The sequence below is a fragment of the Haliotis rufescens genome, unplaced genomic scaffold, assembly GCF_023055435.1.
Source record: "Haliotis rufescens isolate VD_foot unplaced genomic scaffold, xgHalRufe1.0.p SCAF_12, whole genome shotgun sequence".
In the NCBI taxonomy this organism is placed as follows: Eukaryota; Metazoa; Mollusca; class Gastropoda; order Lepetellida; family Haliotidae; genus Haliotis; species Haliotis rufescens.
Window position 1 is genome coordinate 8,088,000 of NW_025963802.1, and position 27,499 is coordinate 8,115,498.

A 27,499-nucleotide genomic window follows, 5' to 3' on the forward strand; every position below is an offset into this window, starting at 1 on the left:
AACGCCGCACTCAGCAATATTCCAGCGGTCTGTAAAGAATCGAGTCTAGACCAGACAATCCAGTAATTGCATCATGAGCATCGATCTATGCAACTGGGATACAATAACAGGTATCAACCGGGTCAGCGAACCTGACCACCCGATCTCGTTACGGCAACCCTTGAATCTGTACGTCAATTCGTCAATCATGGTTGGTTGTGTGCTGCTTGATGCCTTATTTAGCAATGTAACAGTGTCCTGTAAATTGTGAGAGTGAATTGGGTTTAAAGCTGCTTTTAACAGTATTCCAGTTATATCCCGGCGTGTCAGTTTAATGTGGGAGGAAAGCCTGAAGTGATGCAGGTCTCAGACGTTTACCACTTCGGTGAAACCCATGAGCACAGGTATGGTGCTGACAAACCTAGAAACATAATCAGGGCGAACCAGGATTCGAACCTACAATCATAGGTTTCTGGCGTGCCCAAGGGACGCAACTCTGCACAGCGAATCGCGGCGCCTTAGACAACATGGCCACCTGTGCCTTTGAATAAACAACTCCAGACAAGACAAATCAGTGAGTGATACAATGTACAACATCAACGTTAGGGTAGAGTGTCTGGGTTAGAATAGGTTCTTCAGGAACACATTCTTGCGTAAAAGGCAACTATCCTTGTCGTAAGAGGCAACTGACGGGATCTGGTGGTCTGGCTCTCTGACTTGACTGATGCATGTCATCGTATGTCACGTGGATCGATGCTAATGATGTCAGTCACCTGGACTGTCTGGTCCAGACTCGATTATTTCCAGGCAATATTGCTGGGTTAAACAACAAACAACAGCAAATCAACCAAGTCATTGAGTCTGTAGTCGCCTCTTATGTCAAGCAAAGGCTGCTTGGGATCAGTTCTTACACAGAATCCCCACAGGCTGTCCATGAACAATGCATACTCTTTTCATGGTATCTATTGCAATAATATCGCATTAAACATGTTAAATGAAAATAACATTTACCAACAATGATACAATTTTCTTCTTTGTAGACAACTTTATTACCATTCCTTTTCAACGACATAACAAATATTTCCATTTCAGAAATAAGTAAAAGAAACATCATTTAGCATGTTTAGTGAAAGATGACAGGAGTAGAACAGTGATACACAGTTACCTCCCTTTAGACCTTCAACTGATTGTGGCCTTGTCAATAATGACTCTAGAAACACATGCAAGAGAGTTTTTTTGGAGGTGAGCACCAGGCAACCCCTCTCTGGATCCACAAATGATAAAAGAGATTGAAATGGGTCCAGGGTATTTATCACAATTAACAAAAGTGATACATTGTACACTCAAGAATTATTTCTCACTATTACACAGATACAATGCTCAGCAGTATACCAGCACTGCTAAGAAGTCGACCAGCTTGATAAAGTCTTCATGTACTTTGGCTCCATTGCCATGGATTTAGCTGTTCAAAATAACATGATGGTATACATTTCCACATCTTCAAGTTTAAATTATTTTGAACATGATATTTTGGGTATCATTATTAAGAATAACAATTCCTTTGCCCTTATTAAAAAAATAAATTCAATTTGACCATAAAACAGTCTACACTCTTGCCTCGAGTCTTTAGATAACTCATCTGTATCTAAACATGTTAAAAATGTTATTTTTTCATTGGCCATGTTAACAGTGTAGGCTTATTGATATCATCATAAAACAGAAATTTGTATCACGTCTGTGCTACAAGCTTAACACGTTCTTTGAACACTTTGAAGTTTGGGTTTTTGGAAACTTTCTTCTCAAACTTGGCCCACAGCTTTTCCTCCGACTTTGGTGCCCCCATCTGTGATAGATACTCGGATATCACCTAGTGGACAGAAATAGAGATTGTAAACATACATGAAAATCATTCTACAGACACTCAAGATATCAACTGGGGAATAGAAAGGGGGATTATTAATGTATACATGTAAACCATTCTACAGATACTAGGACATCACCTGGGGAACAGAAATGGAGATTGTAAACATACCATATTCTCTTGAATATAGTGCGCACTTTTTTCACCAAAAGCACAGCTGTGTAGAAAGGGGTGCACATTATAAACGCAATAATGAGGTTTGATGTTTTTTTCCCACAATGCAGACACTACTGTGAGCACGTAACACCGGTAATACCATGTCAATAAATCCGTACTGAAGTACGCAAATTAATCATGTAAAATGACACTGTCTGGTTATAAAAAGTGTTCATTTTATATCTGGACTTATATTTGTATTTATACAAAATTCCATTAAATATTGTTTTAATTAATTTCGGCGAAATCTTGTGTGAAGCAACCGGAAGATCGCACAACTCACCGTTATTAACAGCAACCACGGTCAGATTACCACTATTGATGCCTTGAAACGAACTTTAGTTGACAGAGAATGGATTCATATATCATAAATGCCATATTTTGACTCGTAAAAGAAAATATTTGTTGTTTGAAAAACATTCTACAGCTACTCGGAGATCAACTGGGGAACAGTGAGTAAGTTGGTTTATGCTGTTTTGAGCAATTTTACAGCAATTTTACAGCGGAGGACACCAGAAGAGGGCTTCACAAATTGTACCCAAGTGGGATATCGAACCCAGGTATTCGCCGTGACGAGCCACCACCCTTTGCCCATTTGGCTACCTAACCCCCAGGGAGACAGAAAGAGATAATGTAAACACATATGTGTGTTTCATTCCTTCTACATGCTGCAGAGCTGGAATATTGCTGAATGCGCTGTCAAACAACAAACAAACACAAACACTCACTTTCTTCTTCAATTTCTTGATTGCAATTTCCCCTTTTGACGTCAACACTTCAGTGATGACATTTTCCCAGTCAAACTTTGTCTTTTTCTTAACAGGTTCCTCCTCCTCTTCTTCTTCAGGCTCATTTGGTTCTTCCTCCACCTCTTCTTCCTCCTCCCTCTTCCTCTTCTTTCCCTTCACCTCAACCTGCTCTTCCTCGTGTTTCCGTTTCTTCTTCTTCTTCTTTTTCACCTGCTCGTCTGTTATTTCCTCATCTTCATCATCCACTTCACCCTTGTCTTTCTTCTCCTTCTTATTCATCTTTTTCCTCCTTTCTTCCTTCTTTTCTCTCTTACTCATTTTCTGCTCTTTCTCTGCATGTCCATTTTCACCGACACCATTTTGAGCGTTTGTATTTTCAGTATTTTGCACAGCGCCACCTGCTAACTTATTGTCATGCGGCTTGTCTTGAGCGGCTTGGTTCATGTTCTGAAAAAACAGAGTGACTGAGTGAGTGAGTTTTCTTTTGAACAATATTCCAGTCATATCATGGTGTGTCACCTCAATGTGGGAGGAATACCCAAAGTAATGCAGGTCTCAGACATTTACCACTTTTGTGAAACCCTGAAGTGAAAGTGAAGTTAAGCAACGTCGGTCACGGAGAGTCCTTACATGGGTGACCACATTCTGCAGACTTTGTTCGAATTGTGCTTCTGTTCATCCAGCAGTGAATGGGTACCCAGTAGGATGAGATGTTAACCTTCTAGCGCCTAAAGGCAGCTTGGGGTGTATACTCCCCAGGGAGCTGAGAATGATTGTTCAGTGCACACTGATCCATTAACCAGGGTAATAAATGTCTAAGCACTTAGAGCATTCGTATTCATGGAGTACAGCACCATATAAATGGACTATTATTATTAACAATTCGGGTGACCTGACTTCTGTCAATACATTGAAAGTCAAGCCTGCCTCCCCACAGGTGGGACTCACTCATCATGAAGCTATAATGAATACATAATGTGGCTACCCCTTCATGTCTATATTCTGTATCAATTCAGGGTTTCAAAAGAGTGTGTCCTGTACGCATACAAATTTAGAATGGATGCAAATAATATCCACTGCGAGTCCCACTGGATGAGAGGTTGTGGGAAAGGTTAAAAGTAATTAAATTGAAACATGTATGCTAGATTTATAGTGTGACTCTTTAATATCGTGGTATTGTTAAATCTCATAATCTACATCCCCTGTCGACTGTTTACTTATGCAAAACTAAGCACAACATTTCATTGAAAGATCGAAAACAGGACTTGTTGCGGTTGTCACAGCTACACCATGTACACGAAAGGATAATCTTTTTTATGATAGTTACTGGAATGTTTTTGAGGTGGAATTACCCCTACCTCCATTCGAAATAAGTTAGAAAGAATCCATCAAGAATTCAGTTTGTTATAAGCGAATAGCCGATAAATAAAAAAGGTTTGTTATAGCGGTCAGTTCATTATAAACGTGTCCGTCATCAACGTAGTTTACTGTACTTCACATTTATTTGCAATTGGCACATCTGTCACCATGGGAACCCCCATTGAGCATTACTGAGAGTCCCCACCTTATAACTACTTGGCTTTGCTTTATCATACCATCTATCACAAAACATAATGCTAATTCTCATATGCATTTTATTGTGACTCGAGTAAGTATCGATACATGAGGTAGGTTATCTTGACACCTGTAACTAAAACAAGACCTAAGAACCACAGGTGTTTCTATTTCACCTTGATGGCCTCCTCCATGAGCACATTCCACAGCTGGGAGATTAAACTGGGATCACGGATCCGTAGGCTGTTCATCAGGAAATTCTGAAATAACGCAATGACATGTTGAATATACAATCAAACAGCTCAGCATGGCATGGTATAAGTGGTCCACCGGTCTCAAGAGGGACATGTGTTGATGTGTCCACTATGGTGTAGTAGATGCAGAGATGCCAACCCTAACTCAAGCTATGGAGTAATCACTGGGGTAAAAAAAGCATAGTTTCATGTGAAAAAGAGTAATGTTAATAGTACGATGCGAGCTTTCGTTTTGACATTTTCATTAGGCCAAGATGTATGTGAAACACGGGTACACATGTAGTAATGTTAGTAAAATAGCTGCACACAACAGCATCACTATTTGAAAAATAGGGCAATGAATACTAGGGCTCAAAATAAAGCAGAAACAATTACCAGCTTAAAAAACACGCTTAAACTTAACTGAATTAATTTTTTCTGCTTATTTTGAGCTTCATTGCCCAAATTTCAATTAGTGATGCTGTTGTGTGCAGTTATATGCCAAACTGCCTAATAGTTAAGGTATCATAAGGACTAGCAGAAATTTGCCATTTATAAGGGTTTTGGTGTATGTTGTCATTATCATGCTTATAAGGACTAATGGACTAAAACTGCTTTGAAGGTGGTGATGTTACTTCCCCCTAAAAAGTATTATTGCAGGGACTGAGTCTGTGATATTTTTCATAACAGAAATACAGGATAAGGGGATGTCGGGTAGCCTAGCGGTTAAAGCGTTCACTCGCCGAAGACCCGGGTTCGATTCCCTACATGGGTACAATGTGTGAGGCCCATTTCTGGTGTCCCCCGCCGTGATATTGCTGGAATATTGCTAAAAGCAGCGTAGAACCATACTCACTCACATACAGAATAAGGCAAGTTTTGTCTATATACATACAGAATAGCTCATCTTATTTATAATCAATATATATAGATACTGATATTTAAAATTTGAATTTCCAATCAATGACCTCAAACTTGTTCTTCTTTCGTGGAATGTTGGGATAGTTCTTGATGCTCTCCAGGGTGCCTCGTAGTCGGGGGTTGCCCCCCTTCTGGTTGTCTATTGCTGACTGGACTTGCTGTAATGTCATGAACAAAAAGAAGTTACCATGGTTACAGTTTTCATAGTTCCATCATAGACATGATTACTATTAAATCTTTTAAATTCATAAAAGTGAGAGATACCATGGTCATTATTACAAAATGTTTAGGAATTCAGTGAAATCAGGTCAATAGACTTGGTACCATTCCCAGAGAATACATCAGGAACATCATGATTATCAGTCTTATGGCTAAACACAGCATTCTTACAACATGTACAAGCTATGTATAAAGACCAAGAGTCTCACAGCTCTATGCATACATCCTATGCGTCAAACGTCACAATAACGAGTTTCCTAAAGGTGTCAGTGTTCACCCACCTCTATCCATCGATCCTGCTTGGCCTCGCCCTTGTTGACTTTGGCCACATACCCCTTCCCAGAGTACTTCTGGTCTTCACTGATACACTTGGTGTGCTTCTCGAAGTCATTTCCCCTGTAACCACCACAACAGTTTAACAGACATGACAAACGTGCTACTACCAGTCTTAGTCAGGAATGGAGTTGAGCATGTTGAGGTATTCACCCCACACATACACAAATTACCATGTTATCCTTGATTATCACGGAAGTTTCTGTTCCCTGTCACAGAAAATAAACACAAGCTGTACTCATTTTATGAGGAAATTTAATCCATGGTTATGCATGGCGTGTGTAGTTGAAAGTTGGTATATTAAGATTTTAACTTGATGATGCCAAATATGCTGTTCCTATATCATGTACAAAATGTGAGAAACAGAAAACACTGACAGACTATTTTAAGTAGATGAAGCAAGTTCTTAAGAAAGTAGCACTTGCATTTACACGAGGAAACGTGTGTCGTTGATGTGATAAATTCAGTGAGTAATGTCTCTATTGTTATGTATAAATGGGAAAATTATTATTATTTTTGCAATGTCATTAATTATAAATTAAAGAATGCATGAATAAACAACACAACAATATAAATATTTCATTTTTAATGATTTTATTACAAGGTACACAGGGTTTATATCTATCGTATAGACGTCCGATTTTCGATCACAAATCACTTAATTTTGTTAATCCGACATACTTGTTAATCCGACACAATCATGTGCAACCAACGATGTCGGATTAACGAGACTTGACTGTATATGCATAACCACTGACAATGGAATCACCTTGTGTGCATTGGGCATGTTGGGAGTCCCATTGGCCAGATTCACTGACATGTATGAGTAAATCATGAAAACTAATTTAGTTGTTAACCAACATTTCTCTTCTGATCATGCTGATGGGAACACAACCTAACGCTTAAGTCTGTCTGCATGGTCTATTTCAGATCTGTTTTGTCTTAACATGTCAGCAAATGGTTGAACAAGACATACACTATGAGTGAGTGAGTGAATTGGGTTTAACAACGCTTTTAACAGTATTCCAGTTATATTGCGGCATGTCAGCTTAATGTGGGAGGAAAGCCCGAAGTGATGAAGGTCTCAGACGTTTACCACTTCGGTGAAACCCACGACCACGGGTATGGTGCTGACAAACCTAGAAACATAATCGGGGCAAACCGGGATTTGATCCAATCAACCATAGGTTTCTGGCGTGCCCAAGGGACGCAACTCTGCACAGCAAATCACGGTGCCTTAGACGACTTGGTTACTCGCGCCCCCTACATACAGTATGAAATCACCATGTTGATAACAATATATGGCAAGGAAGAGAATATATGGATGTCAACATCTTTATTATGAGGAACACAACGTATCAGAGTATATGCTTTACCCCTTCATCAGGTGAATAATCTTCCTTATGTGTATCACTTCCAAATGCCTTTCAACACGTTCAAAGACCTGATGATATGGTGAGTTGGTGTTTAATGTACTTGTCTGACCCGTGAAGATCCGGGGTAAAATAGGTCTTCAGCAACCCATGCTTGCTGTAAAAGTTGATCATGCTTGTCGTAAAAGGTGACTAACAGGAACAGTTGGTCAGACTAGCTGTCTTGGTTGATGCGTGTCATCGTATCCCAATTGCATCGATTGATGCTCCACGATGTCGATTACTGGATTCTCTGGTCCAGACTCGATTATTTACAGACAGCCGTCATATAGCTGAGTGTGGCATCAAACAACAAACAAACGTACTAGTTTGGACTGATGTTGGTTTTATAGTGCTAGCACAAGATACCATGCCACAGTTTAACATGGATATCCCACTCTCTGGTTAAGGAGTCGGAGCCAACAAGTCATTGCTTTATCCTTTCAATGTGTTGCGGTAGTCTGATTATGTCCAGTTTGTCACACAGAACAAACAGGGAACTCCCAACTTCAATCCCAGGATCCCCAAAGATTATTCCAAAGGTTTTTGATCTAAAAAAGATTGAGTGTATTGCCAAGATTTCATGTTTGATAAAATCAGGCAAAGTGTTGCCATGTAAATTCCTGTACTTACCAGAAGTCCTGGCCACAATCAATACAACACACTGACTGACAGTTCCGACATTTTGTCATGCAGTGTTTTTCCACCTGGTTCTTTTTCAGGGCTTCATTACACACGTTACAGGAGAAGAACACCATGGTCAAGCTCAATCAGGAATCGTCTGAAAAGATCAGCAATCATCACAGACAATGTTAAGTAATCATGAATATACAAATTGTTAAAGAAACACTGGTTTGTTGATAGAGACTATATTAGAAGCCACAAACCATTATGATCATGGTCTTCAGCAACCCATGCCTGTTGTAAGAGGTGATTATACTTGTCGTAATAGATCGTGAGATAACTGACGGGATTGGGTGGCCAGGCTCATTGACTAGGTTGATGCATGTCATCGTATCCCCATTGCATGGATCAATACTCAAGATATCAATCACTGGATTGTCTAGTCAAGACTATTGTGTATCATCATTAATTATCCGTGTTAACAGTGACTAGAATAAAATTCTATAATATGACATACAAAGTCCACCTAATGTTTTATTGATATGGAATCAAAATACTATAACAATATCATGAAGAGACAGTGCTGTTGGAAACGCAAGGTGGCAAAACCTGTTTTGCCTATGTTGGTGCCGTTTTGTCCAATGTAGTGTCGTTTCGACATGGTTTAGCACTAACCCACCATTACGGATGTAGCCAAGATACTGATAGCAGTTTGTCAACGTCATAAAAATAAACCTGGTTAAGAATTTGAGCAAGAGAGCAGTTTACCAGGCATAGACTCCTTTGATATTGCTTGTCATGTCTAAAATTAGACCAAAGAGAGCTCCACCACTTGCATGTTTACTTGTTTGGCCACTTTCTCGGAGTTTCTGTTATTTGAGTTATAAAGTAGACCACTTAGCCATGATCGTGATGTGGGAATATTGGAATATATACATGGCTCTATTAGTATTATCTGCGAAAATAAAGGGACAGAAATATTTTTTTCCTGCCGACATGTCACCAACCTCGCTGGAAAAATAATGCTATTTTCTAAATATGTAGGCCCATATTTGGAAGTAACGCACGACACAATACCAATATAAGCTGTGAAGCCACTGACTAACCTAAAATTAAGTAGCACATTTAGTTTACCCCTCTCAATAATCATATATTTGAGCAGAGGTGGTCATGAATCAATGTCAATATCAACTTTTGTCCACGAATGATAGTATCATGAATGTACAAATGCGGATGTTATAGTTGTCAGTATATGCATCCGTATCAGCACAATTACAGACTAACCGTATCCTCCGACACGTGTGGAAACAACCGGAAGCACAACACTGTCTGTTCGGGCCGCTTACCTCATTGAAAAAGACCCTTACAACATTGCAAACGAAAACGATAAAAACACATGAAATGATAAAACTCGTTATTAACGATACGTAAGTAAACACGATGAACAGGTAAAAAGAATACCTGTCCGATAAAAAGTCTTGGCGAGTGTCATAAAATAACACTATTATCATGATAATTGTATGAGGTATTTTTGGGTATGATTTGGGGAAATATTTCAAATCGAAAGAGAAAGTAGATACTTTACATCATGGACGACAGGATTGATCAGCGTTGTGTAATCTTACGAGGCTTCCCTCCAACCCCTAACCCCAATCAGGATATACATAGCCTTCTCAACAATCTCGCTGGGATACAGATTAAAAATATCTGTCAACTGCACACCCTGTCTACCACCAACACACCGGACTGGGTTGTACTGTGCCAGAATGTGGAAGGTCAGATTTGTTCTCAGATTTGTTACGTGTAGGTCTTAGTTAAATGTAGCCAGACACCGTTGACCGAACAGGTTTGACAAATTTCACAAACATAGGTAATAGTTGACGCCTGTGCTTTCTCCCCGCCACAGTATGTTCGCTTATCAGCTGCTTACTCCTTGGGTAGATATCAAGTGGGGTCATACTGTGGTCGTCGCTTTTTTACACACGTCATACTATGTATCGGGCATAGTTGGTTGGTTGGTTTGTTGTTGAACGCCGCACTCAGCAATATATTCCAGCTATATGACGGCGGTCTGTAAATAATCAAGTATGGACCAGACAATCCAGTGATTGATATCATGAGCATCTATCCACGCAATTGGGATCAATGACATGCATCAACCAAGTCAGCGAGCCTGACCACCCGATCCCGTTAGTCGGGCATAGTGTAAAGTAAGGAATGGATTTTAGAAAGGAGTTTGGATTTGAATACTGGAATGGAATTTGGAGGGAGGGAGGGGGAGAAAATAAAATATGAAAATATAACAAAACGCGGCGCAGACTATATTAATAAAATAAATAAACTTTAGCACTAAATTAATTTGCCGAGATGAAATACTGTAAAAGGTAAATTCGGTTAGGTTAACTAATGTTTTTAAACATTCTCACATAAAAGTGTTGTGTGAACGTATCTCTTAACATTCAAATGTTAAAATTGTTGTGTGGTTTATGTGGGCGTTTCTGCGCAATAAAAGTCATGATTTTGTAATTGAGTTGACTCGTCCATAACAACCTCTGTAACACGAGATGACACGCCAGAAGTATTAGTCCTGCATCATGGCTGTGGAATGATATCCATGCTTTCCGTAAAAAGTGACTATGCTTGTCGTAAGCGGCGAGATTTCCCGCATATGCTCCCAATTTTCATGTCTATTATCTGTACCTTTGCTCCCAACAGCGATTGTCATATATCTCTCAATTTTGGAAGCGATCGTTCGGCCATGGCGTTTATCTCCGTTGCTCAGCTACATCTACGAGGTGCAACTCACTTGACCATCGCTATCGCGTGGGAAATACCGGAATTTGAACACTCGTGTCGTAAACAGAAAACACAGGCGCATATCTGAGTTCAGAAAAGTCATAAGTGCCCTAGGGTCATATCACGTCACGAGACAACACTATACTGTTTCCGTCATCCGGACGGCATTGGTCACGTCATTCGACATTCGTCACTACTCGCCCCTTTCCGTGACCTACAAAAAGACTCGTCCCCCTATCGATGAATGTTATGTGCGAAAATACGACAAACCAATCAGAATGCGCGTATGATTTCAAGTTCTTTGTCAAAGAATCCCTCAGAAATAATATTTGAAACCAAAGACACAGTTAAATGTGTTCAAACATACTGTGTAATTCCGCATGTCCTGATCTGCACTAAATTGCATCTGAAATATATATACTATACGGGGAAATATGTGTGAACCATTACACAACGAGTTGACAACTGTTTTAGGTATGCCCGTTTGCGCTAAGACGGAACCCGATCGCAAAAATGGCCACGAGAGGGGCACGAGTCGCTATTCGGCTTGTCCCGGAATAACACGAGTTGGTCACGAATGGTCATTCGAATCTTATTCACTACTCGCCCCTTTCCGTAACATGTTTGTCCCGGAATAACACGATTTGGTCACGAATGTTATTGTGACGTGAGGTCGGAATGACGTGACACTATAAACGACGTCATAGCTGAAAATTGTGTCGTCATTCGACAAATTGTGGTTCCGCTGCTGTTGCGACTTTCTGTCCTTATTGACCTTTTTCACACTTCGGTACTTCCGGTTTGAAAGCGAGGCTTGGAGAGCATCGCTGCTTATGCAGGTAGTGTCAACACACAGGAAGTAATGGCTCACTGTTCGGTCCCATTCTGTACGAGCGATCGGAGAAAAGCAGTTTCTTCGGAATTGTCTTTTTCCAATTTTCCTAAAGACAAGCATCTCAGGAGGAAATGGATCGCAGCCATACGTCGAGATGTGAGCAACTCCTTCCAGGTAAGCAGACTGTCTGTAGTGGTACATGTGTCGAATCACGAAAAATGTTTATCGCCAGTTCACAAGAAGTCCGACTAATTTGTTGCAAACAATGATACCACAAAATTATATTTCACTAAAAAATGACAAGAACATCGTGTTCTACATTATTCTAGGTAAAATAATAATTGTTTACATGTAATTTCAAAATTTACTTCAATATTTCGAGCCATTCGTTACCGATGAGCTCTTGACAACTTCATCACACGATCAGTGAATGGGTTGACATAAACAGACGGCAAACCTAATGTTATGTAAAAAATGTATTATTTATTTAAATGTTGATAATCTGGGGAAAGATTTACTTGAATGCAATGCCAGTAAGTAACACTGACACAATAGTCGACCTTATACTTGAGAAATAGTTATGTAATAAATATTTGTGGTTTGGGCCCTAGGCCTATAGATCTATATTGACTAAGCATGTCTGTCTCTATGGCTGCCTGAAAAAAAATGTAAATATTATTTTGATTAAAGAATACTACCGGTTAATGAAATGTTATGGTTATGGTCGTTTTGCTATCCTGCAAGTCAGGTTTATTTTCAGCAATCCTTGTACTGAAAATGTTCATACATTAAGGTAATATACAGGTAACTTCTACCTTATGTATGCTACTTTTAACATTTTATGGCCATAGATTTTGTAATAATGGTTATATACATATATGTTTTTTTACAGCTTCACTATTTTGAATAATAGAAACTTAATAACATTGTTAAATATGTTTATTGATGTTAATTTTTTTTGTTTCAGATTGGTCGCAATATTATTTTGTATGCTCTAACCACTTCAAGCAATGTGAAATTAAAAGAGGTCTGGGAGGGCACAAAAAGAGGCTTGTTCCAGGAGCTGTTCCATGTATTTTTAGATGGAACAGTGCCAACAAGAGTAAACCAACCAACAAGGTCCAGGACAGAAGGTATTGATTTGACTATCTCTTATTATCATATCAATTATTACATATAATATACAGTTCACTAAAATAGTTGTAATCATAATTTGTCATGACATTAATATTTTATTTAATCATTCATTTCTATTCCAGTGCATGTACTGTACAGTGTGTGACACTGTAAATGTATTATGATTATATTAATGTGTAAATATATTATTATTATAATAATGGCAGTATTGCTCCCAGACAGGTGCGCGGAAGCTATGTCCAATTTTTTAAAAGTACTGATTTAACTTCGAAATTTTACTGCATTCGCCATCTTTGTTTATTTGACTTGACTATTGTCATTGACTTATTACATTTCTTTGTGTGAGTGTTGTCCAAAATGCACCCAATTGCTTAAAATGCAATCAAAAGTATAAAATATTTATGTGAACCCCCCAAAAGTTTTCCTCTTTTTGAGGGAAAACCTGCACACATCCCTGATGATATAATTTATGGTACCAAAATTACTATTCTAGGATATGCTTATTTACGAGGGAATATGAAATGTTCCGTGACTTACACTTTTCAGGTTGGATAGCATGGACTGTGTACCAACAATGCCTACACCAGCTGACACTGCAGATCTGGCTTCGACTACGGCCAGTGACCCGACCCAAACGTCTACTCCCCACCTAACAGCAGATCATGATTACCATGAGAAACAACATGCCACAACTGAAGAAAAATTAGCTTCTGCACATGCAGAGATAAAACGCTTACAAAATTGTGTAAATGTTCAGTCTGCAAAATTATTTTCTATAAGGCGTTTCGCTACCAATCCTATGGACATCAATTTTTATACAGGTTTTGCTGATTTCAATGAGCTAGATCATTTTTTTCAGTGGCTCTATCCTACTGCTTCAAAGATGCAAACCTGGACACAGTTTCAGAGAGGCACTGATGTTGACAAACTACACTGTGGATTTCCATGTTCTTTGTCATTGTTTGACCAATTATTTGTGTTTCTCATTAGAGTAAGACAAGGTTACCCTGAAACACACTTGGCACATCTGTTTAATGTCATTATTTCAACTATTTGTAGAATAACTATTACATGGGCCAATTATCTGTATTTTTTGCTTGGATGTGTATGCATTTGGCCCTCTAGAGAAATGATAAATGAAAGAATGCCACCAGAATTTAAATGTTCTTATCCTGCAACACGGGTTATTGTTGACTGTACTGAATTGAAATTTCAAACGCCAACCTCTAGGGTTGTCAATTCAGAAATGTTTTCGCATTATAAAACCCACACCACTATGAAAGCATTGATTGGTATTGCTCCCCATGGGCCAATTACTTTTATCAGTTCCCTTTATGAAGGATGTATTTCTGATAAGGAAATAACCAAACAGAGTGGTCTCTTGTCATTGTTAGAGGTAGGCGATGGAGTTATGGCTGACAAAGGGTTTTTGATTGATGATCTTCTTCACTCTACTGGTGCTCACTTGATTATCCCCCCCTTCCTCTCAAAATCAAATGATTATCAGTTTACTAGAAAGGATGTAGAAAACACACAGGAAATATCCAGACTACGTATACATGTGGAGAGAGCTATCAGAAGAGTGAAGGAATACCATATTTTTGATGGCATAATTCCATTAACCATTGTAGGATCTGTAAATCAAATTTGGACTGTTTGCTGTCTATTATCAAATTTCAGGGGTGATGCAAAGAGAAAACTTATGAAACATAACATGGCTAATGACTTTGGACCATTACTTGAACCATGTCATCATGGTGTGTCATCTTGATAAATACTCATTAAACAGAAATGTGATAATTGTTTACTGGTACATTACTTCAATATGGTATATTATGCAATCAGTTTTGCAAGTTCTTGTGTCATAGTTGAATGGCATGGTAATGGGAGAGTGGAAACATCTTTATTTCCTTGTATTACTAATACATTCATGCTGAAACAGTGCAACTAAAGTTTTCAAAACTGAAGTATGTCAATACCATAACAATTTGATCATTCATGAATATGTGTGTACATATCTTACCATGGTTACATGTCTAACACATCAATTGTCAATGTCTCATGTCAGAGAAGTAAAGAAATTCATCCTTCATGAAACACATGAATTACAATGTCACTTGGCTGATGTATGAATCACATCATTACCCGATTACTAATGTAAAACTTCATTACCCATAAAAATAGACATTTACGGGTTGATATGTCAGTAGTCTGTCTGGTTTCCAACCGTACAAGCTACTTGTCAAATTACTTTCCATTCATTACATCAGTCAACTTGCCCCTTACTGATAATATTGTTTAGATTTTACCAAGGATGTAATTTATGAAATAGTTGAAGTAAAACAGATCCAACCTGGTTTTCATTTCATTGCAAAATTCTTCATTGAAATATATTCTCTCCAAGTGGTAATCATCTTTGCACCAAACAAAGAAATCGACCTACCTGGCCCCAGAGAGTAACATTTGCCCCATTACTTGATGATAATGCTGGAATGTTTCTTTGAGCTTGTATGTACCTTGAGATGTTAACTTAAGGTAGTTGATATTTGATATGGATTGTGCAGTGGAACATTTGATTTCTAGCAAACCCCAAGGGTCACTCTCAGACGGGTCATATACCCGCCTGTCTGGTGAAGTGGCTAGATATGGACATGTATGGTTAATGACAATTCCACAAGCATGGACATTAAGCTTCTGCAGCCTTGAATATGCCTCAGCAGCAGAGTCCTCATTCTCCATGCCATACTTCATAGCCTCAGTTTGTCTTTTGGATTTCAGTAGAGAGTCACACAAATGTTCAAAATTATCTTGTCTGGTATGCACAAATTTAAAGTTACTTGAAGATAGGCGATGTGCCTTAAGTTCCAACCACTTCTTTTGCTCACATTGATCTTGTGTTTCCTGCTCGTATAAAGCACTCTGTGTTGATGAAACTGACAGTCCATCGAGAAATGTTTGTTGGTTTGATGTAAGTGGGCCATTTAGTTTGCTTTTAATATCAGGCGTTACAAAAGGTGGGGGAAAGGGGTGTGAATGGTTTATGATATGACTTTTGTTTATGTTTGATATATGAGGCTGTTGAAGTGAAATGGTTGAACCTTTGGGAACTTGACCAAACGCAGAAAGTACAAGAACTATATCATTCATATTCGGAATGATTGATGAGAACTGATTAGCCTTAGGATTTTGTCCACAAATGTTTTTTAGAGTGGAAGAAAATTCATTATGGTTGATGTCTTTGGGCAAGGGATTGTATAGAGTAGACCTCAAACCATCAAGGCATCTCTTTTTTAAAGGGACAGGTTTCGCATTGGAAGATGATGAGTGAGTAAGTGTAGGAGAAGCAGAGGAAGTGTTAGTAGAGGCAGCAGATGTAGTTGAGGCAGCAGATGTAGTAGAGGCAGCAGATGAAGTAGGGGCAGTAGAAGAGGTAGTATCTGTTGATGACTTAGATGTAACAGATCCACTGGCAGGTGTTTTTATTTTTTGAACAGTGATTTGGTCTACCTTTTTGGCAAAAAGGCCTTTACTTCTTTGTGGAACGTGCCATGTCTGTGGCAGCGATGTTTTTGACAATGCAGGTGGCACTGTTTTTAAGTCAAGGGATTGATAGTGTTGTAACAAATACAGTAAACCAATCACGTGATTACATTTGCCCTGGCCAGATTCACAATTACATGAAGTCTGCTCAATGAGAGTTGAATCGGTTGTATTGATCCAGATCTGAAAAATATCACTGGTAGTCTATTGTTATTATTGTTTTATGTGGTAATATCTGCTCAGTGTAATAGCACTTTTTTCTTATGAGGATTAATTGGCCTTGTCCAATTATAACCATGACTTGAAAATAATTATGCAGGGAACCCAGTTATCTTTTCTAAGCCTTGAGCATACTAAAGGTTTCTTCACTAAATTGATTGTTCTTCAGACTATTGATTCAAGGTGTGGGTTTTCAATAAATGAGAATTTTAATTATCTTTCCATCAAAAAGTACTTTATTTTCACAGCCACAATTGTTTTAAATGTATCTTAACGAGAAAATATGAAACAATTTATTGAGTACAAAAACACAATTTCCTTTTGGTTTTATTCACCTTCATGTGATAAGGGGTTTCATTCTTTTTTATTGACTTGAAGTTTCGAGCTCTGCAAACTGCTCCATCAGGTTGAGGAGATACTATAATCATAAAAGTAATTGAATATCCTGCCTGTTATAATCATGATAATATCAATGTATATAATTGATTTAGAACAGGTCTGTAAAATAAACCCTTGTATACAGTTTATATCATTCTTTGTTGTATTTAATTTGCCTGCATGTGTTTACTTTTAGTCTGACTCATGTTACCATAAAATGGTGAGTTATTACACATTTACTTCTTTGGATTTATGTGAATGTTTATTGGTCACACAGCAGATCATATGGACACAGTCATATTACTCAAATGTGGAGGGCAATAGAACATTATCTGAGCTCCCTGGTAATGTTTAACACTGAACATGAATGGTACACTATGTACAGTGAAAAACAAAATTGATGGAAAACTGTGAAACGAATCTTTACTTAAGGTGAGTTGCTGCAGGTTCTTAGGCTTATGATGATAAAGGGACTTTTTCACAAGTTCAACACGTTTTCTTTGAGGTTACAACAAATGTGAGTAGAAATTTATGTTTTGATAAAATATGGTATCTGCTTCAGCCTAACAATAGTTATGTGACATATGAGAAATTCATACAAATCATACAGTGATCAACGCAGCAATATATATTTTTTTATCTTTAAATTTCAGTTTTACACATACTGTTATATTACTCATTTCATGTTAAAAACAACACCCAATATTTTTTTTATGATTTTTCATTGCTACTACAGTAGGAAGCTAACACGTTTTTTTGTTTTGGAAAATATTTATACTTCTGGTGGAATGTAAACAATGAAAAAAATCCGATTATTCATTTCCAAAGCTGTTCTTATTTGGACTCATATCAATAAGAAAACAAATCGAAACAACTTCACAGCCAAATTAAAGTGTTGTTTATTGTTTACTAAACAATGTGATGTAATGATTATCACATCAACAATACTAGGTGTCACATGTATTATAAAAACCGCAAGATGTGTGTTTTTGGAGGACTTTGATAAGATAATATTTAACGGAAAATTCACTTCCGGGTTGCCGACACAACCAAGCCCCTACCTTCAACATCGAATATGTATCCCTCGCAAAAATTGCCATAGGCTCTTTTTAATACTTTTCTGGGGACTTTTGCAATTTGGTTTACCCAAGTTTTAACAAAACCGGGTCTTATGACCGGGACACAGTTTAAATTTTTGGTCCACACAGTCTTCGCGCTCAAATTGGTGGAAGCCATTTCGATACTGATTCCTTGACACGGAAGCACCGAATGCTCTCCAAGCCTCGTTTTCGATCCAAGATGGCGAAAGTGTGAAAAAGGTTAATAGGTAAACACTAAAATTCGTCTCTGTATGTAGACATCTTCTTCGGTAATAAAAAGAACATTATATTCGTGTTCATATTCGCTCTCGCTCGGGAAATACCGGAATTTAGACATATGTCGTAGACATAGTATGACATGAACACTCATATAATATCCTCTATATATGTCCCCACACAAAACACAGGTGCTGTGCCGGAGGGACATATATGTCCTACACAAAAGTCAAGTTACACGGTGCGGGCCTTACACTAATCGATGTTACTGCCCTCCTATTAAAAGGGATACCAGTGAGTGAGTGAGTGAGTTGAGTTAAACACCGCTTTGAACACGTGTTCAGCTTGTGGGAGGAAAACCACTTTGGTGAAAAACACGAGTACGTGTATGTTGCTTAAAGACCTAGACACATAATAGGGGCGAACCGGGATTCGAACCCACAGTCATAGGTATCTGGCTTGCCAAAGGGACATAACTCCCAACGAATTGCGGCGCCTCAGGCGACTGAGCCCCCCGTGCCCCCAAAGGGCATACTGTGAGTAGGTGCTACTAGCACTTGGGACATGGCAAGGTGAAGGAGTGGAATTCAGTGGAAATATGTCATTATCGAGTGATTACTGGGGTATTAACTTCTGAATTCATGCTTGGAACCAAATCAAAACTCGTCAATGGATTCATGAAAATGATATTTGTGCATACGGCAATAAACGATGATCATGTTTCATAGTGTAGTTTTATCTGAAATAATCCCCGAAAGTCTCTAAACACCTGTTGTTACACGCACTTGATGTTATGTCATACACTACTTGAATATGTTTCATGCGATAGATCGTAATATGTTTCACTCCTTGCGCCATGATACCAGTTTCAGTCATGCCCAAGGCTAGATATACACTCGTTTGAGCCAATCTGGACATGGTGAATTCGGTGTCACACATACAACTGATGAACGTTTGTTGTATCATTACCTTGGAGACCCAACAGTCCATGTGCTTGTAATGTGCCATGAAGGACACGTTCCGGCCAGTTTGTCTCATAGATATGAACAGTTTCTGTTCAGTGATCGAATCCCAAAACGATGAATGGAACATTTTTGGACACACGTCGTTCCATTACTATGTGTATTTATGTTTGCAAAAAAATAACTTGCATGAGGTTCGAAGTTGAGATGTGCATTTCTTTTGGAACATAGTACACGACAAAGCGAATGAGTGAGTTGGGTTACATTTATCTTGTATTAGATCATGGCGTTGGAGGAATTATTTGTATATTTTGATATGAATTATTAAGCAAGTTTGCGCACTATAACACACAAAACACGAGTCAAACACACACAGAGTGTCACAAGTGGTAGATGTTTATCACTTTGGGCAACACATGGCAGGGTGGACATCCCGGGCATTCTGACATTTTAACCCTTAACCCATCACGACCATCCAGACCTTGTTCCACAAAGTAACCTTGGCGACACGACTGTCGTAAGAACAGGCCTTAGGTACTTTTGGCAACCTGGACAGATTGTTGATCCCTAGATGCGCTATGCCTTGGGAACAATGGCTTTAAGGCCTTAAGACATTGATGTTTACACTTATCAACACAAACATTCATAAATTGGCAACAATAAATGAGATCAATCTATGTAAAGAAGTTTTATGTTTCAATCCATGAACCATTGCAGATGCAAATGCAATCAAGGGCAAGGTGTTTCCAAATTACCAAGGATGTCAGCTGATTATATCACCTTGTGGAGCTGAAGATGTGCCGCAAGAATGGAGGACACCTGCTTCGAAACCTGAGGTATGTGAAATACTTAAACAATTTCCCTATCAGGTTCGATGTAAGGTCATTATATTCTCTAATCCATGTTCATAGTATATACAGCACAGACACTCGGTCAGATTGAATATTTCCCATGAAACGATGTCTTATATCATGTGATGTGTGGTTCAGTTAGCGTTCAGTTAACATATGCTCATGATATAGTCAGATATGGAAAGGGATTTGTCGCTTTATTTCCTTCTGGTTTGTCTTTTGTTTTACTCACCTGGCCTGATAGAGGGGCCATGTAATGAAATTTAGCACACACATATTCTGGATTTTGCAATAATCTAAATTTTAACCTTTTTATATTTAAAATTTAATAATATTTGGTAAGTGGACAGTTAGTAATAGGGTTAAATTTGAACCTTTATTTGACCTTTGCTCTTTGACCATGCTTCAAAAGTTGTTTCATCAAAGCTTTGAAAACGTTTTATGGAAGACATGTGGAACACATTTCCAAATTTTACGCATCAGTGAGAATTTCCTGTTTGTCAGGTGAAGAATTGACTTGCATTTGCATGTGTTTGTGACGGGTGCCACCGGTGAGGCAGGATACGCTTAACTTTTCGCGAACACCTGGAATAAACACATGCTGATAATACAGTCAGAATCGAACAATCAACTGCATTCAGAGGAGATTTCTTATAAGTATGGAAAGGGTTTTCTCGCCTTTACCCGAATCCTTCCAAAATGCATTTTCTTCACACTGCAAACATCACCTCACAGCTGGACGAATAAAGCTGAAATTTCACATACTTTTTCCCAACAATGATGACACCTAATTGTCTTCAAGAGGTTCGAATTTAATTTTCAAAATGACCACATGACAGTCCACAAAACCCCTCTATTTATGACTACTATCATTTCTGTTCAGAATGTACTATATTGCTCTTATGGTCTCTCCAAAGTTATATATGACAATCTTCCATGAACTTTCCAGAGTGGGGGAACCTGAACTTTGGCATGTGTGTTTCTCGCTATGATGATATTTCTTGAGGATTTTTCTTTGTGAAACAGTTTGAAATACTCTTCTAAGCGGGTATATAGGGTCATAGTAACATTGAGTAAAGTACGTTTAACTGTTGTGTATTGCAACAATATTCCACAAAAGTACATTGATTCTTGCCGATTTAGAAATGTATGGACTTTCAGTAAGCTGCTTTCATATTTGTTAATACATTTGTTATCTGTACTTATGCAGAAAATATTTGAATAGTAATGTATTTATTATATGTAACATAATATAGCATTTTAAAAAACCGCCGACATTAAGTTTAAGGGCTTTAGAGATTACAAAAATCTGAAACCTTGCTTCACCTATTATTTTTCACATTACAATATTACAGGGGACGATGCGTTCTTTGAGGTCAAACAATGCTTTCGGATCATCTCCAGGAGGTTATCAACATGGTCAGGATATACTAGAAGAACCGCCCATGTCAGGTTTTAAGTCAATGAACTACAATATAGATAACCCGGAGGCTGGTGGGAGGGGAGGTATTACTGGAGGATTCGTGTCATTGAACAGGGTCTACCCAAACACAAGCGGAAGTGAACACCTTTCAGACGATTTTGCACCAAGGCAGCCACTTCATCCTGGTTATCGTCCCACGCACCCGCCAGGGATGCCTTTTTATGCTGAGTCACCTGCGTTTCAAGGAGTACCATGGCCACCGTCATGGAATCATTATCCTGTGAATCCAGACCAGGGTTACTACTGGCCACCTTATTACCAGTATCCACATGGTCCGATTCCTAGGTTCCCAGGACAACCACCTGCACCAGTTCCTCTTTTTCAAAATCAGCCAAACATCGGAAGTGGTTTCCCTCAACCTACTCGGTACACACAGCCATTATCGTCCATCACCGTCGACCACCCAGTCAGTTGGGCCCCTATGCCACGTCCTCAAGAAATGTACGACTCACCTGAACTGCAAACGCAACGTACAGGTGAGAACAATCCAATAAGCACTTACACTTAGTTTTGCATAGTTCACGGATCCGCAGACCTTAAAAAGCGAAACCCAGAAGAAGAAAACAATCAGAATGACAAATTGTTGTTATATCGCCGACGTATATATTTGTATCCGTGCCACTTAGACAATTGGTAATTACGTTTACCTATTCCGTGCCAGTAAAACACACGCATCATCTGCAGCTGTATACCTATCATCCTTGATGATATATTTCTAAAAGATCTAGAACACCATGTATGTCAGACAAACACATGATTTATTTTGATGGTAAGTGATGCAGTAAAATTTGTTACCACAAAACTCGTACTTGTGAAGACACTTTTTTAAATGTCTAATGAATTGCAATGTTTATCAGAAAAGTCCCCATATGTGATTGTAAATAAATTCCTACCCATTAATCTAAATTACATATATATGTCATACTCCTTGTCCCAACAAATGAGACTTTGTAAAAGGATATAAATACAACGTTGCTATCATAACACATGTATATGTACATGCTTATAAATACAATGACAAGGCATCATTACCTGCACCCCTAAATAAGGTCGAGATCGACGTTTCTTGAAAAATTGACGTCAAGTGAGTTTATTCAACATGGACTATAAAGTAGCATCTGGAACAATAGCCCATGGGATGAAACATGCCCTCACAGATATAATTAGTGAGACACAATAGGGTCTTCTTAAGGGTCGTTGTATTTGAGATACTAAACGAATATTATACAACATTTTGAAATATTGTAAAATACCTGAAATACCAGGCTTACTCGTTACTGCAGATGTTTTAAATGTTTTTAGTGATAGTGTTGAGTGGAGATTCATAGATAAAGCTTTTGAGGCTTTTAACGTTGGTCCCATTTTGCGATATTGGGTCAAACGTTTCCAGAAAAGTAGCTTCAGTGCAACAGTAATCTTGGCTTAGGCTTAAGGCAGGGTGATCCATTGTCCCCTTATATATTTACTATATGTGCTGAACTACTTTCAAGCTCAATCAAAAGTAGCAATCTATAAAAGGTATTGATATCAAACGAATGGAATACGTTAATATTCCAATATGCAGATGATGCCAACTTTACTTTAAAGGGATCAGGAGAAAACCTCTCAGAATTGATAAGTATACTAAGAACATTTGCTATAGCTTTGTGTTTAAGAATCAATTGTGACCAAAATATGGCTACTTGGAATGGTTCAAGGAAGAATTCAAATGAACAGTTATGTCCCAATATACCATTGCACCAGTCAAAAGAACCATTTAAAATTCTAGGCGTCATAAAAATGTTTTTGTGGTTTGGAAGTGGTGTTAGATATATTTGAGAGATATTTTCACAGATACTGGGCACTTGAAATCATTTGCAAACCTAACAATATTATTAGAATTAAAAGGAGCACATTGTCACTATTTTAAACTAGTAAACCTTATCCCTCAGTATTGGATAACACTTGCACAGTGTGTGTTTGTAGAGAGAGAAAATATGCTTGAGTCTAACTATTGCAAATTTATATGTAAATTATTAAGGCAAGTACAAGCAACCCATTTGATATTCTTTGTGCACAGTGGAAGTCGAAGATAACTGAGACTTTATTACCCGAAGAGTATATGTCAAACTGCTTTCATATGATTCAGATATGGATTCGGTAATGGATCGAGAAACTTACAACACAAACTTATGCATAGAATTATGACAACCAGACAGTTTTTTTCTTAATACTGGAAAAAGTTCAGATGAACTATGCTCGTTCTAATACTTTGAAAACATAAACACTTGTCGTTAATAAGATTATTATAAGTATTATATTTCATAAAACATTATCACAACCTAGAAACATATCAGGATACCACAGACAGTGTTGAGCTAAACGAATAATGACCAATTCTTGACTTAGATATTGCTCTCCTATCTCCTCTTCCACACCCTTCTTCTTTTCTAGTGCACAAACCCCACCCCACCGTCACAGTCACTATTGAAAGAAGTTGCTAAGATAAGGCCCAATAACCCTTAACCACGTGGGTATGTCAGGTATGTAAGGGATTGCATACATTTCCACTAAATAAAGAAAACAAACAAACAAACCCAAACTATAGTGAAAAGCTATTCCTTTGAATAGTAAACCCTTTCCATGTTCATTAAAATCGATTGTACGATTCCGACTATATCTCGAGCATGTGTTTATGAATCACAATCGAATAGTGATGAGACCAGGTTCGCGAAAAGGCGAGCGGATACTGCCCTACCGGTTGCAACCATCACAAACGCATGCAAAGGCAAGTCAATTGGTCACCTAAAAACAAACTCGGCAACATATGTTGTAAGTAAAAATAGGGAAATGCATCTGACACCATTCTTGTTACTGATGCGTCAAATTTGGAAATGTCATAAAACCTTTTAAAAAAAACTTTTCTGAGGCCTTGAATGTTGTAACCTTGATCAAACTTCTTAGCAAGAGTCGCATGATGCTCTTTGAAATCTTAGACGAAAGAGCATGCTCGATTGTCTCTCAAAAGTTGTGAAATGTCGGCTGGAGGAATATTGCTCCACAAATAGGTAAAGATGACGTCATCCCTCTTGTGATACAGTCTTGTGGAGAATAGATCAAAATATGAAACAGATGAAGTGGTCTCACTGGTGTTTATATCAGTTCAGGTTGGTAAATCAGTGGAAGGAAATTGGCTAATCTTAAGTTAGACTTCTTGGCCAAATGTCCTTGTTTTGACTTTGCCAATCCGAGTAGAAATTCTTATTCAAATGCACAGAAACAGATCAGCAAGAAAGGGATCATAATTGGTAACCATGTGGATGCATACCTCTTCCCTAAATGCCTTACCCCCAAATTCTACATATACGTTATCAACGAAGAAGTCAAACATTTCACATATTGTTTTCCCAATAAACCTCAGATGTTTTCGTTGTTGACAAACTGACCCGAACCTCTGACGATAGCTATATAACTGTGTCAATGATCACTACGTTTTGTAACAAAAAAAACCCATGGATTTTGGAATTATGTTTTTCCCTAAGTTTGTCATGTGGGATTGTGGTGTACAAAGTTGAAAAATCAAATCTTTTGACAGAATTTCTGAGTTTATAAAAAGTCAAGCAAATTCATCTTCCTTGATTGTGTTAAAGATTAACAAACGTTTAAACAATTCCAGTTCACCACTTAAAGTATCCCGATGCAGACGAACTGGTTTTTGCCAGGAGAACGATTGAAGTTCATGGATGTGACTTTGCATCAGGAAGTTTGGACAAGTTCAAGTATTATTTTGAAAACGAAAGACGAGGAGGAGGAGACGTAGAAAACTTCGAAAATGACGAGGAAAATAACAGGCTTCTCATTACATTCAAAGATCCTGCAGGTACGTTTTCTAGGTTTGGTACGTTTAATGTAATGAAATCAATTCATGTATTTTATAAAAAGGAGAGTTGCGTCCCTTAGGCGTCCCACAAACTTATCGTGGGTTCGAATCAGAGATTTATGTTTCTAGGTTTGTCAGCGCCAATTAAAAGTGGCCTTAAACAAAGCTCACTCTTTCCGAATTCAGTATATTTTGGACCATTCTGTGTGATATATTCAGTATATTAATTAGTATTAAATGTAAATACCAAATTTGTATTCGTCACCATACATTCGTTTTGAGACCAGTAGGAAAATGCACACTAAAAATATACGACGTTTCAAATTATACTCATGTGCGAGAGAAATATATTGTGAGAATTATACCAATAAGTGTGACGGAGACGGTCACGTCACTTCAGGTTTTGTAGTGATTAAGTCAAACTATTTATGATAATAGAATAGGGATATGATACACTGGATTATCGGGGAAGATTGTAGACATACTTCACATATTTCTTCCGAAATGGGAAACAGAAGAAATGATGTAAATATTTGAAAGGTTATTTGTACACACCTTGATAATTCAGTAAATTACAAATAGTTAGTTAATTACTTATTTAATACAACTAACCTCGATCACTTTTTTAAAATTATAAAATATTATTGGTCTGTTTCAGGCATAACATTTGCAACCCTCCTTTAAATGATGTGACTGCCGATGAGATGTAAAATTTTAACTCACTCACTAAAAGAGTGAATTTTATTGCAAAATGCAGAAAGCGTATTGCGTATTCTTAAAGGCGACTCACCCATTGGTCAGATGAGCTGAAAGGGGCATAAAATCTACAAGAACCGAGGAGTAAATTAAGCTTTTTGTTTCCTCATTCAATAAACACTTAAACTTATGAATAGGTTCAGCGTTTTATATATATATGTGTAATTATAGCAGGGTTATATGTATATATCTTGAGAGTTCAGTAATAGATACAACATATTGTTTTTTAAATATTTACAGTGGCACAGAGACTCGTCGAGAAGGGAAGAGTAACCATAGCAAAGGAAGAAGCGGAAATAAGACCTCATACACCAATGCCAGTCTACGTGGACAAAGTGCTTTTGAAGTATCCAGGTGCACACCTCGATAAGGACTCAGAGGACCTTTCTATCTATCTTCAAGCAAGGGCCAATGCTGATGTGAAGGGAGTCAACAAAGGAGCCAAAGATGGTGTGCTGTTGGTAACTTTCAGCGACCCTATTGGTAAGGAGAAATATCGAAGTTTATGTTAATACGATTGGCTCCCGTGGTACATATCTTGATTTCGACATATTATTAGCAAGTAATACTATAATTATTAAAAAGATAAAGATGTTTCCTTCTGCCTGTATTTTTGCTTTTGTTTGTAATACATAAAATAACCTCATAATCAAATCTCAATTTTAACTCAAATATTTGGAATTATAAAAGGATATCACCTGGATAGTGTGTAATTATCATATTCCAAGCAGCCTTCTAGTAATTTCCCTAAAAATCTAATCTAAAAATTCTCATGAAAACAAAGAGCTGTCCATTATTATTTTTTAATTTATTAAATACATTATGTGTAAAATAGGTTATGTTTTATCTGTGTTCATCGTATTCTTCATAAAAAGTTATATTTTAGAATTTGCCAAATAAATCACTTGAAGAATTCATAATAATCAAATAAAATGGTCACTTTGTCGACCTTTGAGGATAAAGTACGGCTATGTTTGACTTTTATCTTTGTACTTGCACATACCTCCCGTGAAGAGCCGGTCTTCAGCAACCCATGCTTGCGGTATAAGGCGACTATGCTTGTCGTAAGAGGAGACTAATGGGTTATTGTGGTCAGGCTCGCTGACTTGGTTGATACATGTCATTGTATCCCAATTGCATGGATAGATTCTCATGATATCAATCACTGGATTGTCTGGTCCAGACTGGTACAGAGCGCCGTCATTTAGCTAATAATATTGCTGAGAACTGCGTTAAACAACAAACAAACAACAAACAAATTATATA

General features: G+C 37.9%; 3 protein-coding genes across 6 annotated transcripts in view; 2 read left to right on the forward strand and 1 right to left on the reverse strand.

Annotated features, from left to right (window-relative positions):
- Nucleotides 1-996: 996 nt before the first annotated feature.
- On the reverse strand, nt 997-9,923 carry LOC124141207 (cell growth-regulating nucleolar protein-like). Of its 2 annotated transcripts, none has more exons than XM_048393336.1 (7): nt 9,903-9,923; nt 8,111-8,258; nt 6,014-6,128; nt 5,561-5,671; nt 4,536-4,619; nt 2,785-3,252; nt 997-1,846 (listed from the first exon to the last, which is right to left on the reverse strand). In XM_048393336.1, exons 2-7 carry the CDS (start codon nt 8,233-8,235, stop codon nt 1,709-1,711), a joined length of 1,041 nt encoding a protein of 346 aa, XP_048249293.1. In that variant the 5' UTR covers nt 8,236-8,258; nt 9,903-9,923; the 3' UTR covers nt 997-1,708. The 2 variants fall into 2 exon arrangements, with proteins under 2 accessions (XP_048249293.1, XP_046365099.2); XM_046509143.2 differs by lacking the exon at nt 9,903-9,923 and adding an exon at nt 9,386-9,476.
- The window catches only part of LOC124141206 (protein mono-ADP-ribosyltransferase PARP14-like), a 39,504-nt gene continuing 21,671 nt past the window's right edge, over nt 9,667-27,499 (forward strand). For both annotated transcript variants that reach the window (XM_048393331.1, XM_046509141.2), the window contains exons 1-5: nt 9,667-9,876; nt 20,002-20,120; nt 21,491-22,094; nt 25,274-25,477; nt 26,474-26,716. In XM_048393331.1, coding sequence (XP_048249288.1) covers nt 9,690-9,876; nt 20,002-20,120; nt 21,491-22,094; nt 25,274-25,477; nt 26,474-26,716 — 1,357 coding nt within the window. In that variant the 5' untranslated portion in view covers nt 9,667-9,689. The remainder of the gene's footprint in view (nt 9,877-20,001; nt 20,121-21,490; nt 22,095-25,273; nt 25,478-26,473; nt 26,717-27,499) is intronic.
- Nucleotides 11,651-17,155, forward strand: LOC125371546. Of its 2 annotated transcripts, XM_048393333.1 has the most exons (3): nt 11,651-11,906; nt 12,700-12,865; nt 13,416-17,155. In XM_048393333.1, the coding sequence occupies exons 1-3, from the start codon at nt 11,760-11,762 to the stop codon at nt 13,520-13,522; spliced, it is 420 nt and encodes a 139-aa protein (XP_048249290.1). In that variant the 5' UTR covers nt 11,651-11,759; the 3' UTR covers nt 13,523-17,155. The 2 variants fall into 2 exon arrangements, with proteins under 2 accessions (XP_048249290.1, XP_048249289.1); XM_048393332.1 differs by lacking the exon at nt 11,651-11,906 and having other exon boundaries at nt 11,929-12,865.

Bases quoted from the DNA above. Each gene is read 5' to 3' on its own strand.
- LOC124141207 (XM_048393336.1), bottom strand. From the start codon at position 8,235: ATGGTGTTCTTCTCCTGTAACGTGTGTAATGAAGCCCTGAAAAAGAAC. The intron at 6,129-8,110 runs GTAAGTACAGGA...TGGTGGTTACAG, and splicing joins GATTGTGGCCAGGACTTCTG to GGGAAATGACTTCGAGAAGC. The intron at 3,253-4,535 runs GTGAAATAGAAA...CTGTTTTTTCAG, and splicing joins TCATGGAGGAGGCCATCAAG to AACATGAACCAAGCCGCTCA.
- LOC125371546 (XM_048393332.1), top strand. From the start codon at position 12,678: ATGTTAATTTTTTTTGTTTCAGATTGGTCGCAATATTATTTTGTATGC. The intron at 12,866-13,415 runs GTATTGATTTGA...TACACTTTTCAG, and splicing joins AACAAGGTCCAGGACAGAAG to GTTGGATAGCATGGACTGTG.